The 25,338-nt window shown below is 39.6% G+C and overlaps 1 protein-coding gene and 1 long non-coding RNA gene across 3 annotated transcripts in view; one reads left to right on the top strand and one right to left on the bottom strand.

The window, feature by feature from the left end:
- Positions 1 to 589: 589 nt before the first annotated feature.
- Positions 590 to 24,518, top strand: LOC148133062 (uncharacterized). The gene is made up of 3 exons (XR_015746420.1): positions 590 to 724; positions 22,557 to 22,707; positions 23,659 to 24,518. It is a non-coding gene; the product is annotated as an uncharacterized LOC148133062 (long non-coding RNA).
- The window catches only part of TFAP2D (transcription factor AP-2 delta), a 45,707-nt gene continuing 40,501 nt past the window's right edge, over positions 20,133 to 25,338 (bottom strand). For both annotated transcript variants that reach the window (XM_026682541.2, XM_087949128.1), the window contains exon 8: positions 20,133 to 20,402. In XM_026682541.2, the coding sequence (XP_026538326.2) occupies positions 20,183 to 20,402 (220 nt within the window). In that variant the 3' untranslated portion in view covers positions 20,133 to 20,182. The remainder of the gene's footprint in view (positions 20,403 to 25,338) is intronic.

Below are 25,338 nucleotides of genomic sequence, written 5' to 3'. Positions count from 1 at the left end.
CCTCCGGTTGCGACGGGAGCCGATCCCTTTTTGGGCTGCGCTGGGGTGCAAAGTGATCCCTGTTGTCCTCGTGGGCGGGGAGGTCAGGTTGGTCCCGTTGGGAAAACCCACGTGCGTCAAAATACTACAAAAAGGGTAAACCGGATTTGTAACCTTATTGGCTGGTTCGCCAATAAAAGAATAAACCGTTGCCTTTTCCTCCACGAAACTGTGCCCCGGAGGTGCTAAATTTAAGCGTGCGCGAGCTTCTGGCTTCCAACCTTCCTCTCTAGAGCCCCGAAGGGGGCCGGGCGGGAAAGGCCCATTTTGCACTGAAGCAGACAGCTAGTAGTCAGGTCGAACTTCCCCCTGCAGCTCAACTAGACGTGCAGGGCGGTCGAATAGGAAATAGGAGCGTTTAAAGGCTTTAGGCACGGCCAGGGTAGAAAAAACATAGTCCTAATGGAGCAACGCGTTCTGATTCCTCTTCCTTACCCGCCCGGATCAGCCTGCAATCTTAACGCGTCGCGAACCTGGGAAGAAATGCCTGGAACGAATTGGGGCTTCCTTCGGACTGGGGGGTTTGGGGGGGCGATTTCTCATTTAAATGCTTTACTGGACGCAGGTAGCGATTTCACTCGCTTCCGGGTGTTCATTGGCTGTTCGACAGGCCGGAGAACACTGCACGATCCAATTCAGGTGAAGACACCAGAGAAATTCGCCTCCCCGGGAAATGTTTCTCCAGGTATTTTTTTTTTTTTTTGGGGGGCGGGGATGCGTGAATTTAATGTGGGATTTAAACATATTAAGACCGTAGTAGAGGCACGTTCCTTGGGACTCCTACCGTATATTCCTAACATCCAAAGCATTGTCCCTAGAATGCGATGTAAGGTGTGGGTAACGCCAACACACCGTGGAAGGCAATTTAGCCGCGTAGGGTTTAATATGTCAAAGAGAACTTGGCGCGGCGGAAAAAATTAGTCGAGGGAACCTGCCTTTCTACAAAAGGCTACAACAGATCCTCGAACCCCTTATTAAGGGAAGCTGGAGTGTGAAACTAAGGGCGGGGGGGAAGAGACTTGTAATTCAACAGGACAACAGCGCCCTCTATGGGCTCTTGCAAGGTGCAAACACAGTTGAAACCAACCTTTCGCTTTATTAAATGCGCACGGGGTGTGTGTGTGTGTGACAGGAAGCTGTCCTCTATGAGAAGAAAGATTAAAGCAGAGGCCTCCAAACTTGGCAACTTTAAGACTTGTGGACTTCAACTCCCAGAATTCTCCAGCCAGCATAGCTGGCTGGAGAATTCTGGGAGTTGAAGTCCACAAGTCTTAAAGTTGCCAAGTTTGGGGACCCCTGGATTAAAGCGAACATGGTATTTTAACAATGTCGGGGTGTAAGGCGGTTTGACTAAGTTGGGACTATTTAGATTCAAACCCCTTCCCCGCAACAGAAGAAGCCAATCTATTTTATCGAGTGGTTTGTTGTGGTGGGGGGGGGGACATGGAAGCGGGAGCGCTGTGCATGTTGGACTTGCGCCCCTGGGGAACGGGCGGGATAGAAATCTGACATAGAAAGAATATAATGGTACGGCGATCCGAGCTGCAGCCCATGGATGTGGCTGAAGAACATTGGCGTATGTAAAGGTTGGGAGGACCGCTCGTTATTCAGCTGTACTAACCCCAAGACACCTGTGGCCGCCATTCCGCAATTCAGGAGCGTCTCTAACGCTCTTTCCTCCGCCCTGTCCCTTACTTTGCGGAAGGATGGAAAAATATAATATAATATAATAATAATATAATATAATATAATATAATATAATATAATATAATATAATATAATATAATATATTATATTATATTATATTATATTATATTATATTATATTATATTATATTATATTATATTATATTATATTATAATATAATATAATATAATATAATATAATATAAATATAATATAATATAATATAATATAATATAATATAATATAATATAATATAATATAATATAATAATTAATATAATAATTAATATAATAATTAATATAATAATTAATATAATATATAATCATACATACACACACAGAAGAGAGAGAGAGAGAGAGAGAGAGAGAGCCCGGGGTCACCTGAGCGTCGGACATTTAATTCGGCCTCAGTTTTGAAACAATTTCTTTTCGCGCCCTCTGCTGGAGGTCCTAGGCGTTTTCCCGCGCTGCTCTTTGAAACAGTGCCGCTCGATTTTAAATCTCTTACAGATCACCAGAGGATTCGGAACAAATGTATTCTTCTGTTGTCCAGAAGCTGTATATTTCCTTTTTAGCACGATGGTCCAATTTTGGTTTTACGGAAGCAGGCGCAGGCGTTATCGGAGCTCATCCGAATTAACAAAGCCAAATTTCTAAACTAGTAGCCGGACCTCAGTGCCATTTTTAAAATAACATTTTTTTAAAAAAAAAAATTGAACATCTTAACTACTAAAAATTCCAGAAAAATGTAGGAAATAGTGACACTGAAATTTCAACGTGCTTTTCATTCAGAAACATGTATATGTAGGGTGCAAAAATCTGCCACTGGATAGAAATGAATAATACACGTACAATTATTTCATTTAACTTGTATGTCTCTCAATCTTAAACAGCTCAGAGTTATTCTTTATATCTTATATTTTTATATGTCATATGATTTTCACAGAAACATAAAATTCATCTGCAAAGTTGATTTTTAGATACAAAATGTAAAAAAAGTATCATTTTAGCAGAAGACATTTAAATTTTTTTTTAAAGGAATGCTGAGGCTAACGATTAAATGTGTGGGATTGTATAAAATATAGTCTCAAACTCCAGAATCTCCTCTTTCTATTTCAGATAGCAATTCCTTAGATTAAGAATATATTCTCGCTTCATTGTATACAATTGAGAAGGGGGTGCATTAGAAATGTGATACAGGGGGCGGACACTGAAAGCAGTGGGAATGGGCTACTTAAGAATGGGATGTGGTGTTGGTATAAAATAAATGTAGGGTTTTCTCATGTCTTACTTTTTCAGGAGCTGTCCCATGTAAATCTAGGAGAATAATTCAAGGGGGATATAACTAAAGCACCAGACTGGTTTAAGTATACCAAGAACTGGATGCTCTTCATACCAATCAATCACTGAGCATTTGAATGAGTCTGATCTCCAAAGTACAACAGCTGACATGGCAGCTTTGCCCTAATTTCCTATTCAATATGCCCCTTCCTTACCAGGATTAAATTTCAGTTTGTTTACTCCCGTCCAAATATCCACCACATTTCAAGGGCTGACTCAGAACGTCCATGGAATACAATGGAATTGAAATAGCAATAGCACTTAGACTTATATACCACTTGATAGTGTTTTACAGCCCTCTCTAAGCGGTTTACAGAGTCAGCACATTGGCCCCAACAATCTGGGTCCACATTTTACCCACCTCGGAAGGGTGGAAGGCTGAGTCAACCTTGAGTCTGGTGGGATTCGATCTGCCAAATTGTAGGCATCTGGCTGCAGCAGAAGTACCTTGCAGTACTGCACTCTAACCACTACGCCAGCCACCGAGGCTCCTGTGAAACAAAACATATTTGGGCTAGTGTGTGTATCCCTAGTGTTCATTTGGAACGCCTATAATTGGAGTATGATTATTATTTTTAAACAAAATTTATTAATTTTTAAAAGCATACAAAACATACAAGATAAACATAAAACCTTTTTTCTAAAAATTTCTAAAAATTATTTGAAAGTTTTACAACATTAACACATTTCCTTACAATCACATATTTTCCCTTTCTAACTGCTTTATTTTCTTCTATCTTTCTCTCCATTGTCCTTTTCTAACCTTTCTCCAAGGTTTTTATTAGCTCATTCAAACATAAACACATAAGAACACAAATTATTATTGTGATGATTATTATTGCACAGTCAGCCTGATACTTAGACGAGACCTGGCATTGAAATCCTCCTCTGGACATAGGTTAGGCAGGTATTGTTTAATAATAGTAAAGGTAAATAGTAAAGGTATTGTCACATGATGTAAACTTTCAAATAAAGCTGCTTTTGCAATCAACTCGTGATTTTATTTCAGTGATGCTTCACAGTGGTGATATTTTGGCATTGCACCCAAGGCACATCTATCTTTGCTTTCTTTTGCCCTAGTTGTTCTATTTCTAATTGCAGGTTCGTGTGACACACGGCCCCCAACAATATTTTGTTTTTCTTCTGCCGTGTCCAAGTACTTCAGTGTCCACTATCCAGATATATTGTTTGGTCTTTCTGATCAATAATTCAGTCTGAGATGTTATGTGGCAGGTTCTTGTTTGAATACTAAGGTCCCAGAGCACTTTAGATTTTTCCTATTCTATTACTTTCTCTATTTTGTGGTCTCACCAGTTCTTGCTTTGCAGGCAAATGGTATTTCTTGCATCCATGCCAATGCACCATATCTGCTATTTTTCCATGCCACTGTTTGTAATCAAACTATATGGTTTTCTTGCAGCAGCTAACTATGTGGTCCACTGTTTCTTTGCCTCTTTTTTTTTTTTTTTTTTTGCAGAGGCAGCAGTTGCTGTCCTTTCTGGCTCTGTACATATGCGCTCTAAAAAAACAACACCCACAAGAAAAAAATATCAGGACAGTGACCAGCACATCAGCATCAATTTATAATACAAAATAAAGTATTCAGAGAAATAGAAATGGAAGAATTGCTGTGATCTATTCAGAGCTAAGAAACTGAAACTTTGCCAGAAGTAACTCAGAAGCAAACCAGGGTAGTTGGTACTTGAGAAAGCCATCATAGCTGTTGAACCCTTTTCATTTCTAAACCAGGCATCCCCTCCTCTATCTTTTCCTCAGAAAGGACAACAGCATCTACCTACATAAGCAAAAGAAATGGAAACAAAGAATAACTGAGCACCTAAAATAACAGAAAACAACAGAATAAGGTTGACTGCACTGAAACGTGTTACAAAGACACAGCTAGACAACTATTAAAAGCGGCGAATGCTGTAATATCAAAAATATGCACTTTGTAAGAAACAAACCACGGCTGAAGTTATAGCTGAATACCTTGGCTGCAAAATCAAAGGAACAGGGTAATTCTAGGCACAGCTATGGGACAACCCAAAGAAATACAACAAAAATGCAGCTTAGATAAAGGAGATGGGGAAAAAAGAAGAAGAAGCTGAACAGCAGAAATGATGGTGAAAAGGGCACAGAAGATGAACTGCATGGTTTTTGGTTGAACTTCTGACTGGTCTACACCCATTCACTGTCATGTAGTTTAATATACTGCAAGAAGATGTAACTGAAGACTGGTTAACACCTAGTAAAACATATCTGATAATGGAAGTTCCAGCAAAAAGGCAGCACCAGGCAACCAATTCTCTGCTTACTAACAACTTTCAAATTGCTAACTGGTGTAGTGGCTGATGCAGCCCAACAACATCTAGCTGAAAATAAGCTCTTTCCACGTGAACAGAAAGAAAACTGCCCCAAAAGCAGAGGAACAGAAAAACCAGTTCCTGATTGACAAGATGATTTTGAAAAACTGTCGAGAAGGAAGATCAACTTGAATTATTATTATTTTATCCCAACTTTTGTGTGTTTGTGTGTGTGTGTGTGTGTGTGTGTGTGTGTATAAACTCTGGTTTCTAGGTCAGCACCTTCAACACTACACCAAACTAGCCCTGAATACATGATCACATTTGTGCATCCATTGCTTCTCTTGTCTTCATTGAAAGGACTCTCTCCATCTACAGACAACCAATTTTCAGTAACAGTGGATTTCAGAAGAAATGCCCTGCACACACACAAACACACACACACACACACCAGGGATGGGATCCTACAGGGTTAACTACTGGTTCGGTGATTTACGAGGTTCGGTGGTTTATGATGTGCTTCCCTGCATGCTGCCAGCGCATGCCTGTAAATTGTCATCAGCACGCTGCGTGCAGAGAAGCAGCCTTTCAAAAAGCCCTTTTTTCCTGCTTTTTAAACTGCAGCTGTGCCTTGCACGGCAGCTGAAGTTGAAAAATCAGGAAATAAAGGTCAGATAAGAGCCCAGGTGGGCGGGTGGGCAAAAACATCAGCAGACATAGAACTGGTTCAATGTCTGATGCTCTTCAGAGCTACCGGTTCTACAGAGGTGGACAGAACCGGTAGAAACCCACTCCTGCGCACGCGCGCACACACTATCCAACCCAGAACCATTATTTTCTCTTACTTCTATCTTCATCCTATGCATAATCAATTGAAAGTGAGCTTCAGTGCTGAGGTTACACATTACAGACTAATACAGGGATAGAAAACGTGCCATCTCCCCACCGTCAAACAGTTGGAAGGCCAAAGAGGTGACAACTGGAGGAGAGCAGGGAGAGAAGTAATCAGCATTCAAAATTTTAATGGTGGGCACGGAAGCCAGACATGAGAAATTTGTGGGAAGAAATTTGCACTCTCTCCCACTCAGGCTGTTCCTCAACTGCACCAAAGTTCTCAAAAACTGCATGGTTGAAAGTTGATGTCAAAATGGTCAAATTTTGGTGATGCCTTTAATCTGCTTAGGGAGGAGGGGATTGTATATTTTGAGCATGGGGACTGGAGCCACAAACATTTCAAATTCAATGATTAATTCTAGGATATAGATAATGCCATGGCTTGACTCTTGACAGTTTGGAACAAAACATTAAATTTTATTGTTTAGGTTATGCCGCTTTACAGAGGAGATAGCTTTGCTTGTTTGTTTTGCCATTTTATTCTCCTTCAAATAATACTCCAAGCCATCTGTCTATTTGTGTTTCCTGTTATGTACCTTCCCTGGTTATTTTTTTTTAAAGTTTAGGATAATTTAAAATTAAATGCATAATCAACCACATTCACAGTTGTATTCCTGAGTCACCCCCCTCCATTAATATTTTTAAATAAACCAGCCAGAAAACTCTATAGAAAAACCTGTATAGCATAGTGTTAATGACAATATGTCACCAAATACTAAGCAATGCAATTAGAATGTCTTTGCTTAGGTCCCTCAGTTGCAATAAAAATAAACAGTTTTTTGACAACTCAAAGAGTACACATTTTTATATTGTAAACTGAAGTGCCCCGTAATCCATTTAATCCAATGCATCTGGTGAAGGAGACTTTAATCTACAAAATGAAATGTTATAATACAGAATAGTACCTCCAGCCTCGCCTGAAGAATCCAACCCTGTTTGTATAATAATGTAATAACTGCTTCTCAGTTGCTGCTGTTTAGCAAAAAGTAAGTCGTCTCATAGACTCAGTAGTACAATGCTTGCCTTCTCTACCGAAATGTATCTTCATTTCATGAATAGATTAACCACTAGGGGGCGCTGAAAATCTCGAAATAATATTTGGTGTGCAAGAAGAAGGTTGTTAATATTTTAGCCAGAAAAGATATGGTCACAATTTTGGTTAAGGAAATAGGGAAAAATACATGAAATCATAGAAGGAGAAATCAGGTAGAACTGCAAAAGTAAATAATGTAATATGACTTGAAGAGGATGGATACTGCATATGTGTATGTGTATATATGTATATATGATTTGCACGTGCACATGTGCATACACACACACACGCACACACAGTGTGGAAGAAACTTGATAGTAATTTATCAGGGTCCAGGGAGGCATTTGCGCTTGCCCCCTGCTGCAAACTGCTAGCATCTTCCCATGATATTTTAGAACAAACATCTGAGATCTTTATGATACCAGGCATATACACGTATCAAAGCAGACATCCACTCAGAAATGACCTTGATGTCCCCTGTTCATACATTTTTAAAAGGTATGAATAAGAACACACACACACACACACACACTTTTTTAAAAGGTATGAATAAGAACACACACACACACACACTTTTTTAAAAGGCATGAATAAGAACACACACACACACACACACAAAAGAAAAAATAATTTCACAAGAAGAAAAGAAATCTAAATGTATTTAGTGATTGAAACTAAAATAAAAAACACCAATATAGGACCCATGTAATAACTACAGATAACAATATAAAGTCAACTCAGTCCTGAAAGTTATGATTAAATTTAGAAAGATATTTCACCTTTTTTCCCTTTTTAGAACACAGAAACTTTTCACAAATAGGTACCGAACTCATAGCCTAGAATCCATTCCTCAAAAACAGGAAAGTTAGTTCTTTTCCCAGTAAATCCCATGTTTTACTAATATAGTTCAACATCACGTTGAGAGTCTTAACCATAATATTTATTTTAAAAATTGTACTGGCGTACAGTATGTAGCTATTTAAAATCAAACAAGACTACAGCTGCACAAGACTGGATCATTACAAGTTTTAAAAACTCCTGCAACTTTCTTAAAGTCCCAATATTAAAAAAAATGTAATGCCCACTCCGTTTTAAATATTGAGAGGTTCAATAAATTACCCAATGGTAAAAACTTGGAGGCTGCTAGAGTAGATGAACCATATTAATTAAATTGTATGCATTACCAAATGAATATTGTAAGCAATTGGTATACTCAACATGCAATCTCTCAAATGTCTTTAAAACAACCATTAGAAATCAACCAATGTAAGATGTTGATCAATGTTTAGCTCAAACATACAACTCCCTCCCCCCATCTTCCAAATATTTGTTCTACAATGTCAATTTCTTTTGTGAATCTGGATCAAAAAGTGATCTCTACTTATCAATAAATCAAAAGTGCCTGTCAGCTTTCAAAACTAAAAATGATCATCCCTGTTTAATATATCTAGATGATAAACTTGCCAAAATCTGAAAAATCTTATGCTTGCTTTTCATATGATTCCCATAGAAGAAAATAATACAAGTTTAACTCCAAAGGGGAAAACGACATTATAATAATATCCCTTTAATATAGTTGAAAATCTAGAAGATTAAAGCTGCCATCATCATAAAATAACCTGGGTTTGGCCAAAGGTATCTGAGCGAATTAGGTTGTCATAAAAATTTTCTCATTAGCTTACTTATCTGCCTAAGATATCGAATAGGAAGTAACATTAGAACCTCTTTTTAGATTGATATAACATTCATTTTGATAACATTACATTTGCCCCAAAGGATGGATTTTTTTAAACCATTGGGTTATAGCTACTGAAATTGCATTTATGCTTTTAGAAATATTTAATTCAACATATAGTGCTCAGTACTTTGGAACACCCAATTTAAGCTTTGCTATTATAAATGCTTGATATGGCTCATCGGTGGGTTTCTAACATGTAACAGAATCTTTAACCATCTTTTCCATCTGTATAAGATTATAGTCTCAGAGTCTCTCCTTCGCTAAGGCACAAGTGATAATGGATCCCTTGGTGCATCCATCAGGGGAATCCCTTAAATGCATTCCAGAGAGTTAACAAGTTGGTTGTGCCTGGTTTATTTTTCAGAAAAGGAATACATTTCCTTCATAATATATTCCACAAATCGACAATCTCTTAGGAGGGAAATATTCTGGTACCACCAGGAATTGACTGGTTTATGATGATTAAATTTTAGTATTAAGAGTCACTGGAACATGGACCGAGATTATGATAGGGCCTTTTGTAGAGTCTATAACTTGATTTACCAAAATAGGAAAAAACCAAAAAAGCTAAATCTTAAGGCTGAAACATTTTAATGTGCATACTATAATAAACTTGTGGCATCACGTTGCCATCACGTGACATTTTGTGATGTTTTTCCCATTCGCAGAACTGGGGTGGGGGTGGCCTGTGCATGATGCATCCAGCCTGTGGGCTACCAGTTGGACACCCGTGATATAGGTAGTTCACGTTTAATGACTATTTGTTCAGCAATTGTTAAAAGTTACAGTGGCAATGAACAAGTGGCATTTATGACTGGTCCTTGAAGTTTCTACCTTCCCAGCCCTCCCACAGTCATGTGATTGCAATATGAATGCTTGACAACTGACTTGCACTTATGACAGTTGCACTGTCCCACAGTCACAGAATAGTCCGTGGCAGCCTTTTCTGCCAGTTTTTCACAAAGTCAATGAGGAAGGTGGCAAGGAAAGTCAGAAGTTGCTCCAGTAAGTCGCTCACACCCTCTGCCACTAAAGCAGCCAGGCCCAGCTCTACCACATTCAATCCTTGCCACATGCATATTTGAGTTATTTCCCAATATCTATTAATTCCAATATTATTATTCTCCCTATGGGTGTAGTCTATATTTGAATAGAATGCCCTCATCTCTCCCTACTAAAGTAAGCACCTAGGAAGTTATATATGCTGGGACAAAAGCGACTTGGTCCAGCATGTGACGACATGTATCTAGGCATTAGATTGTCCGAGTATATTCATGAACAGGAATAGAGCATGGTAACAAGGTCAACCAATGAATAGGCATAGCAACTAAGTCAGTCAACGAGGACTGTTTGGAAACTGAAACTAGAAGTAGCCTAGGTATGGCTTTATATTAAGCTCTGCAGCTCTGAAGCTATGTTAAGCTCTGAGTCTGTCTATTGAAAATAAAACTGCTTTTCTCCTCTGCTGTGTGTCTTGCTTGCCTGCTGAACTAAAGTGAAACTGATGTCTGTTTCTGCTGAAGTTGAGTTGCTGTTCTGCTCTGAACCTGTAACATGTCTGCTTCTGTTTGAGTTTCCTCCATGTTGGAGCAATCTACAACTGGTCTTGTAAAATTTACTTTATATATTTATAAAGAAGTTAAACGAAGCCTCAGTCATCTGTGTTTACTTTTCTGGCACTGAATTTATGCTGCAATACTCTGAACATAGGTTCATTTTACTTGAGATGTATAGTTACATCTGAAGGGTAACATGGAATTTCCAAAATGTTCCTAAGAAACTTAGCCTGGAGCTTTTGCAAGGGGTCAAAAGAGGTTTATAGACCTAACTGGGTATCTTATAATTGTGCATGAAGTTGAACTGAATGTACTGCAAGTACAGCAGGAAAGTGTTTGCCTGGCTGTGGCAGATCTTCAGGCTTTTGGAACTGCATGTTCCTTATGCACCCAATCCAGTGTTTGGTTGTGATATGACATATGATACTGAGATGCTTAAAACCACTTGACTTGCCTGGTAGAATCAAATTAAAGGGCAAACACATTTGCTTTATTATAATTAGTTACTAGTGTCTCTGCATTATACTATACAGCCAGGGTCTACACAATGTTCTTTTTAGGCCTGATGAACTCTGAAAAAACAGAACTTCATCCTCTGAATATATGAGAACTGTTTCTGTGCAAATTCTGGGAATGATGAGAGAGATCAATTATTCTAGCAACTGAAGGATTGATATAATAATTAAACGGTGATGGTGGAAGAATATATCTCTGCCAGACTCCACAATTGACAGGAATCTCCTTAAGTATAATGTCCCTTGGAACTGAATTTGAATTTTATAGTTGAATTATCATATAATTTATAAATAAATGGAAGGAGCTTAGGCTGGGAAATTAACTCAAAGACTACTCTAACATCTCTAAAAGGTGTGTGTAGCTTAGCACATGGTTTGCAAGTGTATCTTTTGGCTAAGTGGTCATGAGTGAGCAACTCCAATTCACATAGTAAGAGAAGAAGAAGATGAAAGGGAAACAAAGCTGTTATTAATCATTCAGAGCAGTGATCACCAACTAGTTGGCCGGGGACCACTGATGGTCCATGAGAAAATTTTGGTAGCCCGCAGAGAAATGTCCCCCCCAAAGCACTCCCCCCAAAGCAATTAATCCAGGCTGTGCAGGAACACAAGGCTGTGCCGCACACATGGCCTGCCCACCTGCTGGCCCCCACCCTTCGGACAAGTGCAAACCTTACCTTGAGTTGAGCCATGCAAGCTGGAAGTGGAAGGTAAGACCAATGGGAGGGGAGGGAAATCTGCCCCAGGGTGGCTTGCTGACAGTGGGAAAGTCGGTCCCATATTCCAGAGCTGCAGTAGTCACAGGACTGGCCTTTGGTCATCCTGGAGCAGCTGTTCCTCTACCTGGGTGCACCGGCCTGCCATGGACTGGAGGAGCTGCTCCAGAATGACCAAAGGGCAAGTCCTGTGACTACTGCAGCTCTGGAATATGGGACCGACTTTCCCACCAACGTCAGCAAGCCACCATCAGTCAAAATTCATATCAGTGGTCTGCGGGATTTAAAATATTGAGTTTGGCGGTCCCTGAAGTCCAAAAAGTTGGCGACCCCTGATCCAGAGTATATAAAACTTCCACAGCAGCTACGAACTTGTTCATATAGACCACTTGGCTCTCATCCTCAAGAGAGACAGATTGTTTGACAGACATGGAAAAAAGTATCTCACTCTCTTAGTTCTTGCAAGCATAAGCACCAAATATAATTGCTCTAATTGGAACACTTAAAGAGAGATTTGGGTAAATCATAATTTTTCAACCATGGTCTTTCAGTTTGGTGGCTTGACTTGAAAGTTGTAAGAGCTGACCTCTAGTACTAGATGTTAGAAATTTAACAATTATTGGGGCAGGTCTCTGTGCGGGATTACCTATTGCCCTTAATCTGTAAGCATCCATTATTTCAAGTTTAAAACCAGCCAGCAGTGAGAAGATTTCCTGAAGGCATCCTTCTATATAATTTAACAACAGCTTCTGCTGCTTGGTGTCTAAAGGTTGGTTAATTATTTTTAAATTATTTCTGATGAGTTGCCCCTGTACTGTACGTAGTGCAGTTTGTAAATTTGTAATGAGTTTATCAGGGGATTGATTCTTTTTTTCCCCTTTAAGGTTTTAATTATAGTTTCAAGAGAAATAGCAACAATGCTCTTCAACCTTCCAGATCTTTATCAAATTTAAAGGCTTGGGATTTCATGATTTTGGATTTCATGGATCCTAGATATGCCACTTTCCAAACTTATTGTAAATTTACCACCTGATATCAAGAATCAATTGGAGTTTTAAGATTAATTGATTTTGATCTTGCTGAGATGGGGATTCGTTGGAAGTTAATAAAACTGTTCAAGTTTTATAATCCACCAGAGATTGGGAAGAGAACATCACTCCTTTTCTGAAATTTCAATACAGTGTGTTGGCTCCTCCAGCTTTTCTCCCTTGCTACCTATCCAGAGTAGAACTGTTAGTTTGAAATGTTGAAGGAGGATCCCTTTCAATGTTATGATGCATATTGTAAAATAACATTGCATCCATGTAATAAAGACAAGCTGAGAGAATTACAACATCACTAACAGCAGTGGGAATAACAGTGAGAGGAAATCTAAAATCCTAATGGACAACTACTTAAATATGAGCCAACAGTGTGCTACAGCCACCAAAAAAGCCAATGCAGCCCTAGGCTACATCAACAGAGAGATAGCATCAAGAACATGGGAAGTGATAGTACCAATTTATAATGCCTTGGTAAGACCACACTTGGAATATTGGATCCAGTTTTGGTCACTATGATATAAAAAAAGATATTGGGATTCTAGAAAAAATGCAGAGAAAAGCAACAAAGATATTTAGGGGACCGGAGGCTATAATATATGAGGAACGGTTGCAGGATTTGGGTATGTCTAGTTTAAAGAAAAGAAGGACTATGATGTAGCAGTCTTTCAATATTTGAGAGGCTGCCACAAAGAAGAGGGAGTCAATTTATTTTCCAAAGCACTTGAGGGCAGGACAAGAAGCAATGGATGAAAACTAAACAAGGAGAGAAGCAACGTAGAACGAAGGAGAAATGTCCTGATAGTGAGAACAATAACTAGTGGAATGGCTTGCCTTCATCACTGGAGATTTTAAAGAAGAGATTAGACAGCCATTTTTCTGAAATGGTATAGGGTCTCTTCAGGGGTGGGATTCAATATTTTTGAACAGTTCTGTGGGTGTGGCTTAGTTGGTGGGCATGGCTTGGTGGTCATGTGACTGGCTGGGCGTGGCCAACTCAACATCACTCACATCGAGGCACGCATCTCCTCACCTGGCCTCTCGTGACTGTGGGGATGCTGCAATAGTCGTAAGTGTGAAAAATGGTCATAAGTCACTTTTTTCAGTGCCATTGTAACTTTGAATGGTCACTCCACACAAGCAGAGTACCAGCAAAGGAGGGGGAAAAAAAACTCCAGAGAAGTTCCTGAGACAGGAAGTCTAGTCCTGCCAAGAATGTAATAAGGGTTAACAGAGAGGCAGTTTCTGTAAGCAACCCCAGAATGTTTCCTTCCTGCCTTCCTTACAGGATTAGGCCAGAAATTTCTTCTAACAGCCGGTTCTCCGAACTGCTTAGAATGTTAACAACCAGTTCTAGCGAATAGGTGCGAACCTGTAGAATCCCACCCCTGGGTCCCTTGCTTGAGCAGGGGGTTGGATGAGAAGACTTCCAGGGTCTCTTCCAATTCTGTTATTCTATTATTCTGTTTGGGGATAAATCACTCACTATTCAGCTATCAGTATGAGTAATTCCATTCATAAGGTCATCTCAGAATAAAAAAGGCAATCATAAAAACTAGAAACCTGTGTCATTCATGTCAGCTGGAGCACTTAGAATGCTGGTTGGTTCCAGACAAGAGTGGGAGATGTTCTACCCCCAAGCATGTATACATGTTAAATGTTCTTTATTTCATTTTGCACTGTCAGCATTCTTGGGCTTTACAAGTGCAGGAGCTGATCACTATATCCAGAAAATATTTCTCATAATGGCTACTAAATCTCTAGATAGATGATAGATAGATGATAGATACATAGATGGCAAACCTATGGCATGTGTGCTAGAGGCGATACACAGAGCCCTCTCTGTGGGCAAGCAAGCCATCGACCCAGCTCAGCTCCACCACCCATGAGCGCATGCGCTTCCCGCCAGCCAGCTGGTCTTCGGGCCTCTGCTGTGCATGTGTGGGGGTGGGGTGCATGCAGGGAGGCAGGGCACATGCATGGGGGACATGCACACATGCATGGGATGGGGCGCATGCATGGGACATGCGCTAGTATTGCATTTTGGAGATGCGCATGTTCGTGTTTTGGGCACTTGGTGCCAAAAAGGTTAGCCAACACTGCTTTAGGACAACTGAGTTGCATGGGAATTACCCAAAAAATGTGACACTATGGTCCATGGTATACTGGAAACACAAGGGGATGTCCCTTTGCCAGCTATATCATGGAGGATCTTGGCCCATTGAGCATCCTATAAAGCACTAAGTAGGAAAAAAGCTGTCCTTTCCTCTGCTATTTTCCTGCAACCAATTTTGTACTAGGAGAATAACATTTTTGCTAAAGTTCCACTAGTACTAATAGCAAATGGGCCAAATTAGATCTATGGCATGGTCTTTTGCTTAAAAACAGTGATATATGGGATAAAAGTGAACATGAAATGGTTCCCCTCCCTGCTTCTATCTGAAATATCTCTAAAGTGCCTTTCTCTCCCTCCACAACCATTTCCATGGCCAGTTTGCAACGCTATGTATCTACAAAGGGCCAAAAGGCCACCTTGACCTAGTTTATGCTCAGAAATCAAATGGATCTTTTGTTTCTGGATGGATGTCAACCTTCCCAAGTGGTAATTTAGAGAAACGAACCACTGAAAAAAAAAAGATGAAATTTGAGCATCAGTATGTGGTAGGTTGTGTTAATACAACCATTAAGTGATGTGATTAAATTTATTGTTGTGCCTGGAGGTGTATCTTCAGACTGTACTGTAAATACACATACCTCCCCGAAAATAATTTCATTATTTTGTTTTCACGGTTTCCTGATCATGAAAGATATCAGTCCCAGTAGGTGGAATTTTCTATCTTAGAAAACTTTCAAGTCTTCTCAGGACTACTATTTTTGGTATCTGTAACAGGGACTTCAAGGATGGGAGTAGTCAAGAGACCCTTTGCCTTTATGCCTAAGTAGTTACTTAGAAGTGAGACTCACTACTCAGCCTCACTACTCAGCCTGAGATCTGTAAAATGAGGACCTGGCTTGTTGGGGCAATATGCTGACTCTGTAAAACCACTTAGAGAGGGCTGTAAAGCACTGTGAAGTGGCAGATAAGTCTAAGTGCTATTGTTATAGCTATTTAGTGAACTCTTGAATGCAGAAGAATAAGACGAGAACTTCTCATTGTTCTACCTGATACTTTTGTACAAGCTGTTCTAGCGAGATTAACACACCCCACTGATTACTTTGAAGTAGTGTTTGCTCCCTAAGCCACAGTAATTGAATTCACATGTCTTGCTAAACTATATTGAAATAAGTCACATACCAGCTTAATAAATATGAACTGCATGTCCTTACATTGCTTGGGTTCTCACAACTTGCTAAACCAACCAAATGTGCTTCCCCCAACCCTCTTTGTGGTGTCACTGTGGTTTTTAAACACTAATTTACAATGTTTAGCAAATTCTCTTTAGATGATTTCACAAACCCTAGTTTTATATGTCGTGTGAACTCAGCCATTGTATAAAAGGTTAGCAGTTTAACCTGGCAAGAAGATTGATTGATAGACAACACAATTCTACCTACATTTATCTTACGCAGAGAGACGGATGTAAAGGCAGCACCTCTGCTGTTCACATGTTATTGTTGCTTAGAAATTATTTCCAAGTACATAAATCAGCATTGATTTTATTGCTGTGAAATGTTCACTTAAATGTGGTCATATTTTCTTAGGGTCATGTCTAATAGACAAGTCATATAAGAAACAGAAAAAGAGCTATGCATTTCATTGCCAAATTATAAAGGATCCCATCAAAATGGGAGGGAAAACCACAAAGTCTTGCTTGTGTCCATGTGCTCACTCACATTTAAATACAAGTACAATGATTGCTATACAGAGTCCATCATACAAAAGGAAAGCCGTGGGTTTAAATTACAATCATTTTAAACTGGAACTGAAATTGGACCTTTATCTGATGTGGGAAGACCCACCTGCTCTTCTCAGCCTCCTGATCTGCAATCCAGACAGGAGAAAAATGATTTGGAAATCACCTCTCAGAGCATTGCTATTGGCTTGAAATCTCTTGCTGCCAGTTTCTCTTCCCCTTTTATAAGTCAACTGTTGGAGCATTTGGAGAACTGTTGGAGCATCTTTGAAGATCAGTTGATGGAGAACAATCCTCATCCCTTTCTGGAGGATTAGTGTCCAGAGCAAAAAGGGTTTTCCCCCCTTTTCTTTTATTAAAATCACCAAGAGTAGAGAAGAATACAAGTAAAAAAAAAACCCAAAACAAAACAAGATGCCATCAGATTAGTGCTTCTACAAAACAATCATGCTTGTGAAGGAAGTCTTGAAAGCAAGGCATGAGCAGGATGCCATATTTACACAGAGGTTTGAGCGAGATCATTTACTAGATCCTTTTGTATTTGATAGATCATCAAGTTATAGGTGAAACAATCATACTACACGTCAGACAGCAACAAATAATTTTTTCTGTGATATGAAATCTCAGGCTATGTTATATTCTGCTGCAGCTTACCTCCTAGTCTCAGATAGGTGGTTTCCACACTATTTATTTTTTAGATATGCATTTTATAAATATGTAATATGTGAAGGACATCCTAAGCATGGCTGCATGACAGACAAGAGAAAAGAAATCTTTGGATACTGAGCTTACTTATTGATCAACAACAACAGAAAGAGCCAAATTGGTCCCTTAAAGACCAAGTGAGATATTTAAATATGAATTGAACAAAGGACTGAAAAGTTGCAATAAAGCTTTTACCAGGATTTCACAATTAGAGAAAAGGCCTTGATTGTTACCATCTAAAATAATAGGCAATCATTTAATGACAAGTAGACCCCTGAATGTTGAAGATACAATCTCGTGACCTAGCCATTCTGACTGAAAACATCTTCTTGTTCCTGAATGTAGAATAACATTTCTTAGTAAAAGCAGTCATCCACAGATCTTATTATCCTTGTTTGTTGGTTGCTGCCAGAAACTAACAAATAAGAGATCAAACTAGAGACTTGTGCCTCTTACCCATACCAGAGATATGAAATTCTACCTAACAAGGATAAGCTTCTTAAACTCAGGTACAAATAATACATTCATATTTGCCTACCGGACATGACTACGGTACTTAAACAATCATATGTTTAGCCATATTTTAGGGAAATTACAATTATTGCTTAGTGTGTAGATTCTACTATAGCATCATTGACTTTGATGGAACCACCTTTGTACCTTTTTAATTTTGATTGTGTGGTTGTTTTTTTGGGAGGGGGAAGATAAATGTTTCCTATTGAAATGATATGCTCTCTATATGGCAGCATATTGGCCCCATAATTGCTTTGTATAACAGGGCAGTAATATGCTTAGGCAGATCAAAGGCTTTGGATGAACTATGCCAGGATACTAGATGATATTGCAATGCAGGTAGTCCTTGTTTAATTACTGCCTTGTTCAGCAACCATTCATAGTTATGACAGTGATGAAAAAGTAACTTTACAACCAATCCTTGCATTTGTGACCTTCACAGATCTATAAAGCAAAAGAAAACTGAAGTAAGATCTTAAGCAGAGTAGCAGTTTCACATAATGACTGCTTTGCTTAATTATTGAGTTGCTGATCCCAATTGTGCCTGCTAAATTAGGATTACCTATACTGCTAATTTGTGATTCAGTCCTGACAAGGAAGTAGGTTAGGTCAGTACTTAGGTAGGAAACCCAGGCTTTTAGACTAGACTAAATCAGATAGTTATAAGCTGCCATAAACAGGAAGTTGTGGATTAATTTCCTGATAAATATATTAAAAAAACCTCCAAAAATGGCAATGGCAACCGAGTTCTATATTACTATCATATAAATTTCATGGGTGAATGAGCAGACCTTTTGAAGTTTTACTTCCTTCCTGGATTAAAAAGAACCCTTTAGTGCTTCTGTAAGCATATCACTAATATCACCATGGCAGTATGAGAGCCAGGAACCTGTATATGAGTATGTCTTCTAAGGATAGTCACCATAGTTTATTTTTAGTACATCCTTAGTTTGTCTATTGCAAGACAACTGCAGCAATGGGCACTGTTTATGCAGACTTTGCTAGGGGAATCTTGCCTATTCAAGGATGCCCAGAGCCTACAATAACTCAACGCATACCGTTATTCTTTCAGGCGTTCCTGGAGATATGCCCTAGGGCAGAGGTCTCCAACCTTGGCAACTTTGTGACTTGTGGACTTCAACTCCCAGAATTGCTGGCTGAGGAATTCTGGGAGTTGGCTGAGGAATTCTGGGAGCTGAAGTCCACAAGTCTTAAAGTTGCCAAAGTTGGAGACTCCTGCCCTAGAGAACTAGAACAAGGAAGAATAACCTGGGCCTGCCCTTTACCAGCACCTGGAGAACATCTGGTGTTGTATCATAGCTGTTATAAAAAAGAAGACAAACCCCCTCCCTCAGAAATATCAAAATAATGCAATAGTCCTCTACACTCCTTTCTTTTGAACCAGCAAAATATGTGACTGTATATCATTTCTTGCTGAGATGAAAATGGGCTAATAACTGGAAACACAAATAAAAAGGGGATTCATTGAATGTATCATTTGACTTCTACTAAGCAGAGGTTTAAAAGGTGATAGATTAAAGTCCAGGGTCATTCATTCTAATCTGTGATGTCATCCTGAGGCTGATCCTTGAATGAGAAGGACTCGACCTTGGTGGACTTTGACCATAGCTCTGATGAGGATTATTTATAAATTCCCAGGCCTCCAATCATCCGTCTTGCCAATGCTGTGGTTGTACTCTTAAGAGCTCTGAGGTTTTTTATTTTTCAGTCAGGGGTCTTTCATATGATGCCAGAAGTGAAAAGAGGCGTTCTTTTGTGTTTCATCCATCAGATGGGAGGTGCGATACAATTTTTCTCACTAGTACAAGTGTATCCAATGATCGTGTATTTTCGCGATCCTGAACGGCATTCTTGAGTCTGGAAACGCCAAGAAAACGTGTATTGATGTAATGTTTGGAATGATTGAATGAATGTGTGTGCACGCACAGGCGTACACACACATACTCACACACTCACACACTTACACACTCACACACACACACACATTTCAAGAGCAACATTTAAAAATGGATAGTCTCATCACTGGGTTGATGTCCTTAGAGTTGTTCGGGTTGGTAGATTTTTACAACTTTTTTCTCCCCCCCCCCCGCTTCAGTTTGGCCCACAGGAGCGAGATCATCTTCAATGAGATATACAGGCATACATAGATATAGTTAGATAGATATATATTTCTTTTTAAAAAAAAATAACACCAGCAAAGTTCTCTGGAAATAGATTCTGTCTGATGTTACTAGTCTGTCTTTTCTGTTTTGCCCTCTTTCACGGCTGCCTCTGACGTTTTCCTCAGTGGGACTTTCTCTGAGTTGCTGTGTCCTTGGCCGGATTCTGCTGCTCCACCATTTTTGTGTGCTGTGTGTTTCTCCAAGTAGTTCAGCATTTCACTTAGAACAGTTTGGAAAGTGCTTAGCGCAGCACAAATCGCAGGAGTTCCAAAGCCATGAGTAATCAAACTGTAAAGCAGGCAAAAAGGAGAGAAACATTGAAGAGTTTACTACATGTATATGTGTGCGCGCGTTTCACTCACACACACACACACTATTTATTTATTTACTATTTATAAACATTACTCTTGATAGAAAGAAGATCGCCATCCCCCCAACAAACACATCAAGGCAGATATGATGTCAAAGATGCCTTTTTCTGAATGGAGGTGCTGTGAACTCTGATGGGTGCAAATCTGCATAAATGCATGCTGTCTGAGAAATTCAGCCTAAATGGCATATGGTTACCAATTGGGCTTGCCTCCTCCGGTGATAAAGGGTACATTTCCATGAAAGAAATAATCCACACCCTCAAAGTGAACGTGTTTCATTTATTTTAGATACAAAGGGCGCAAGGGGTAAGTATGTGTATCGGCCACAGCAGCTGCACAGTCTTCAGGAGGGAGCTGTGAGCCCAAGAGAAACCCCAGCTGTGCACCAACTCTGATTTGGGGGAGTATAACCTCAGCCAGAATTAAAGATGGCAAAGAACTAGGTGCAGGGGGGTAGAGGTGGGGCTCCTAAGACCCACGGCCAGTCAATCTTCTCAGAGGGGAGGGGCTGGCAATCTTCTTTATGCCAAAGCTTCTTCTTCCCCTCTTAGCCTCCAGGTACTGGGAAAGCAAGTTTACAGGAGTGCTGCGATGGTCAGACAGTGAGCTGTAATCATTTAGCTATCACCAGTATAGTGATGGTACTTGATTCCAAGCAAATGGTTGACCTCTTCACAAACCCACCACCACCATGAGGTCCCTACCTGACTTTGAAACAGTTTGTAAACCAACATAACCAATTAATTGATGATAACAATGATCTAAAATTAATGTAATAAAACATATCATCATAACATTGTTGGAGGAATATTAACCAAAACAATAAATAATTAAATGAAGAATCAAACCAACTAATAACAAAGCACTGGAATATTGTAAGAGAAGGGGCAAACCCCACTTCTAAGAGGAAGTTATTCCATAATAACAGAGAATGCAACAGAGAATGTGGTACAATTAAGAGCTTCTTCCAGGAGAACCACACTGGACAGAATGATTCTGCTTAGAGAACGGAATCCAGCAGATACATAGGCATCGCACCATGTAGGGTCTTGTATGTCAAAATGAGCTTGTTGGACTGCACCAGAAATTTAGTAAATAGTGGAAGCCCATATCATCATGGGCTCTTTGCAGGGAGCACCTGCCAATAAATGGGCTGCTTTCAAGGCTGCCTCATGTAGAATGCACTGCAGTAGACCAGTGGTGTAGTAATGAAGTTTCTCCATTTAACCATAAAGTAATTTTGTAAGCCACCCAGAGTCACCTCTAGACGAGATGGGCATCAAATCAATGAATGAATGTATGAATGAATGGATGGATGGATCAATCAATCAATAAAATCTTTTGTCACTCTTGTGACATCTTTTTGCCTCGGGTATGACTATTGGCACAAACTGGCACCTGGCCATAGCCTCCACCTTTCTATCCAGTAGTAGGTCTGATTCCAAGAGGACCTAAAGTAACTGATCCAATCCTAACCTTGAGAGATAACATTGGAGCTGATTGAGAATCTTAATGAACAAACAGTAGCTCCATCTTACCTGGGTTCAATTTCAGTCAATTTTATCCCATGCAGAACCATTACAACCTCAAGGCAAAATTTTCATAGCATCGACCACAAGGCCCAGGGTGGTGATGCACAACAGGCTGTTAGTGCAGTGATAATATTGAACTGATGGAGGATTTCCCTCATTGGTTCTTTGTAATTGTTAAACAATAGGATTAAAAGAGTAAATGTTTTGGCACTCTACAAGTGAGGCACATAATGCATCACAATGAAGCACAACATAGTTATAATGGCCAGGTGAGATATCTGCCTATTTATTTCTCCTTGTAAAGGAGCTGACAACCCTATTGGCTGCATCCCAGCCTAGATGTCTGCATTGCCATCTACAGGGAAAGGATTGAAGGTACCTCAAATGTTGCAATTTCCCAAGAGTCTTTTCAATTGTGGTGGAATAGAAATATGTTAAAGAATAAATCATATTCTGCTTAAATATTGAAGGGAGAATATATAGAACATTTTTGTAGTGTCCAATGGCTATTCCTTTAAAGATTGTGGCCTCTTTTCTAGGAAATCAGCTGACAAGCCAACAAGAAGCCCATGGCCTTCAGCAAGACATGACTCTGCATTGCAACTAGTGGATGAGTTTACGAAAAACTTCCTAGACTGGAATTCTTAAGACTTCTAGATTAGAGCTTCAAACGCTGGATGACCATTTGCAGTTAGTAAGAATTTGTGTTTTCTACATCTCTAATGATGATCCGGGTTTGTGTAACCAAAATCTATGAGCCCTAGGCTTTCTCCATTCAGAATTACTTTGGAAATTGCTGCCAGAATTTATTGAAATTGATGGGCCATATTGGCTGATATACTGTATGATTCAGTATGCCCAGATCCATACTGGGCCACTACCCTGTTTCTCCAAGAATACGGCCTCCCCCAATAGGAAGTCCCAGCATGTTTTATAGGCATGAAATGAAATTAAGCCCCTCCCCCCAAATTAAGGCCTATATTAAAACATGCGAAATTGGGGGGAATGGTGGGGGGGCTTGCCGTTAGGAAGTACTTTTGTTGCACACCCGGATATGGTGCTGCCTGCGTTGACCCCCATACTAAGTGCCTCACCAACGCCGAGGTCAACATCCAAGCTGTCACCGCCCGCCCGCCCAAAGATGCAAGGGGGGGAATTAAGTCACCCCCGAAGAGACAGCCTAGCCATTTTTTCAGGGCTCAAAAAAAATAAGACCCGGCCTTATTATATGAGAAACACGGTATCATTCCTTGTATAGAAATAGCAAACCGATCTTCACCCACTTTAGTTCTCCTGAGCAGAGAAGGCCTCCCATCCTCACACTGCCATTGAATATTATCTTTTTTTTTTAAAGCATTCTAATTATTTGGCTATACTGAAATGGTTCCATGAGCCAAGCAAGTTCTCAGCATAAGTTAGAAGTCTACTCTCCCCTCCTGGATAAAACTGAGATTAATTATAGAGTGTCATGAACTCAGTTTGTTCACTTTTGCCAAGAATCTTCAGAGATTTTAAAAGAGAAAGAGAGGGGTGGTCGGGTTTACTGCTAGTCTTTTCTAGTCATTATGCAGTTCTCTCAGAGCTTGATGGAAGGGATGCCTCTGTTACGTTTTAATGATATTCTTTCATTGTATGTCAAAGCAACCAAACTGGCCTCAAGACTTGGATTCTTCTTTGACAGCATCCACAAGGTATCTCACATCCTCTCCAACCCTTCCATCCCCACCCCTCAAGGCTGACACAGGCTTCTTTCTGCAAAGGAAATACTTTCATTTTCCACAGAGAAGCAGGGGAGAAGAAGAGGAAGATGCCATCTGTCTGTCTCCAGTTTCCAACAATGGCTAAGTCTGGCTATAGTTAGCAGCAGAAGTTGCTATCAAATATTTACAGCATACTGTGGAAGGTGGATGATACTCAAAGAGAATCACTTTATTTTCTGCTATGACTTGTTCATGTGAAAAACATCTGGCCCCAGGGATGAATCATGTGATTTCAATAGAGTCTACGTGCATGCCATAGAATCTCTTAAAAGATAATTGTAGTGTTTCATCTCAGGCCTCAACTTCAGAGAAACTACCAGTATTCCATGGAGTTGATAAAATGGTAACCTGCAGTAAACTACTCCATTCTTTACAGTAATCCACACCTTCAGATTTTTTTAAATAAAAAAATTACAAATGCCTTTTTAACCAGTCATGCTTATGTTTTACTCATCACATAATGATCGTCAGATTAGTCCTTATGGTTAATTATAATTAAATATACAGTGTCTAGTGGAGCAGCATAGACACAAAAAAGGGCAACCTACATGATGAGGTGGCTAGAATGGCTCCATCTCGTGCTTGTACTTTTTACCTTAGACAAATGATGGGCAAAAAGAAAGACGATACAGGTGCATGAAATCATGTACAAATTACCCAGGGCTAAAGGTAAGAAAAATAATGCAATATCTATATTAAGTTTTAATCCTGAAAAAAATAAGATTTTCCACTGAAATTAAAGACAGACAATTTCAGTATTGAAAAAAGGAAGTAGGTATGTAAACAGTATACTTAAGAAATATGAAATCTGCCAATCCCTGGTAATGGCTACTAATTAGGATGGATTCAAAAGGGGGAACTAGAAAAATATAATGGAGGAATTACACAGAGCATACCTTAAATATTAGCTGCTAGAAAAACCAAAGCAGAGAAAGGCTATCATCTCTTTATCAATGCTTATCAGCTCCTTGGAAACATTTAACGGGCTATGGTGTGATGCAGAATGGCCAATAACATGATCCAGTTGGGCTCTTTGGTTTTTAGGTTAGATAGTCTTGTGTTTATAAGCAGGAAACATAGACTTTTGAAAAAAAAATTAGTTACTGTGAAAGCCTATGTGTTTAGAGAACAAACGGTAGGCATCTCTTTTTCAGGCATTTACCCTGATGTTGGAAGTAAAGTCACAGTCAACTGTGCAACCCGGTTTTGTGGCTACTAATGGGAATCCTTTCCTCTTGACATTCTCTTTGGCAGAAGTCATACAAAATTATTTAATGAATTGTTTATTGAATGCTTTTGTGTCAGCCTTGACTCTTGCAACTATATGGACTAGTCTACAAAATTTATCAGCAGCATTTTTGGAAGAAATTTATGAGTGCCTCCCTCCTAGGCTGAAAGAGTGACCTAACCAAAGGTCACCCAGCAAACTTTGTGCTGAAGGTAGGACTAGAACTCAAGTGGCTCAACCATTAGACAAAAACAATTAGACAAAAACTCTGACTGAAGCCCCCAAAAGAGCTACTTAAACCCCAAATGCAGTTCTGGGAGTTATATGGATGTT

Source organism: Notechis scutatus, chromosome 1 (genome assembly GCF_049901735.1).
Source record: "Notechis scutatus isolate UNSWTSFEM ecotype Mainland chromosome 1, rNotScu1.2, whole genome shotgun sequence".
NCBI lineage: Eukaryota > Metazoa > Chordata > Lepidosauria > Squamata > Elapidae > Notechis > Notechis scutatus.
This window is presented reverse-complemented; position numbering and strand designations above follow the sequence as displayed.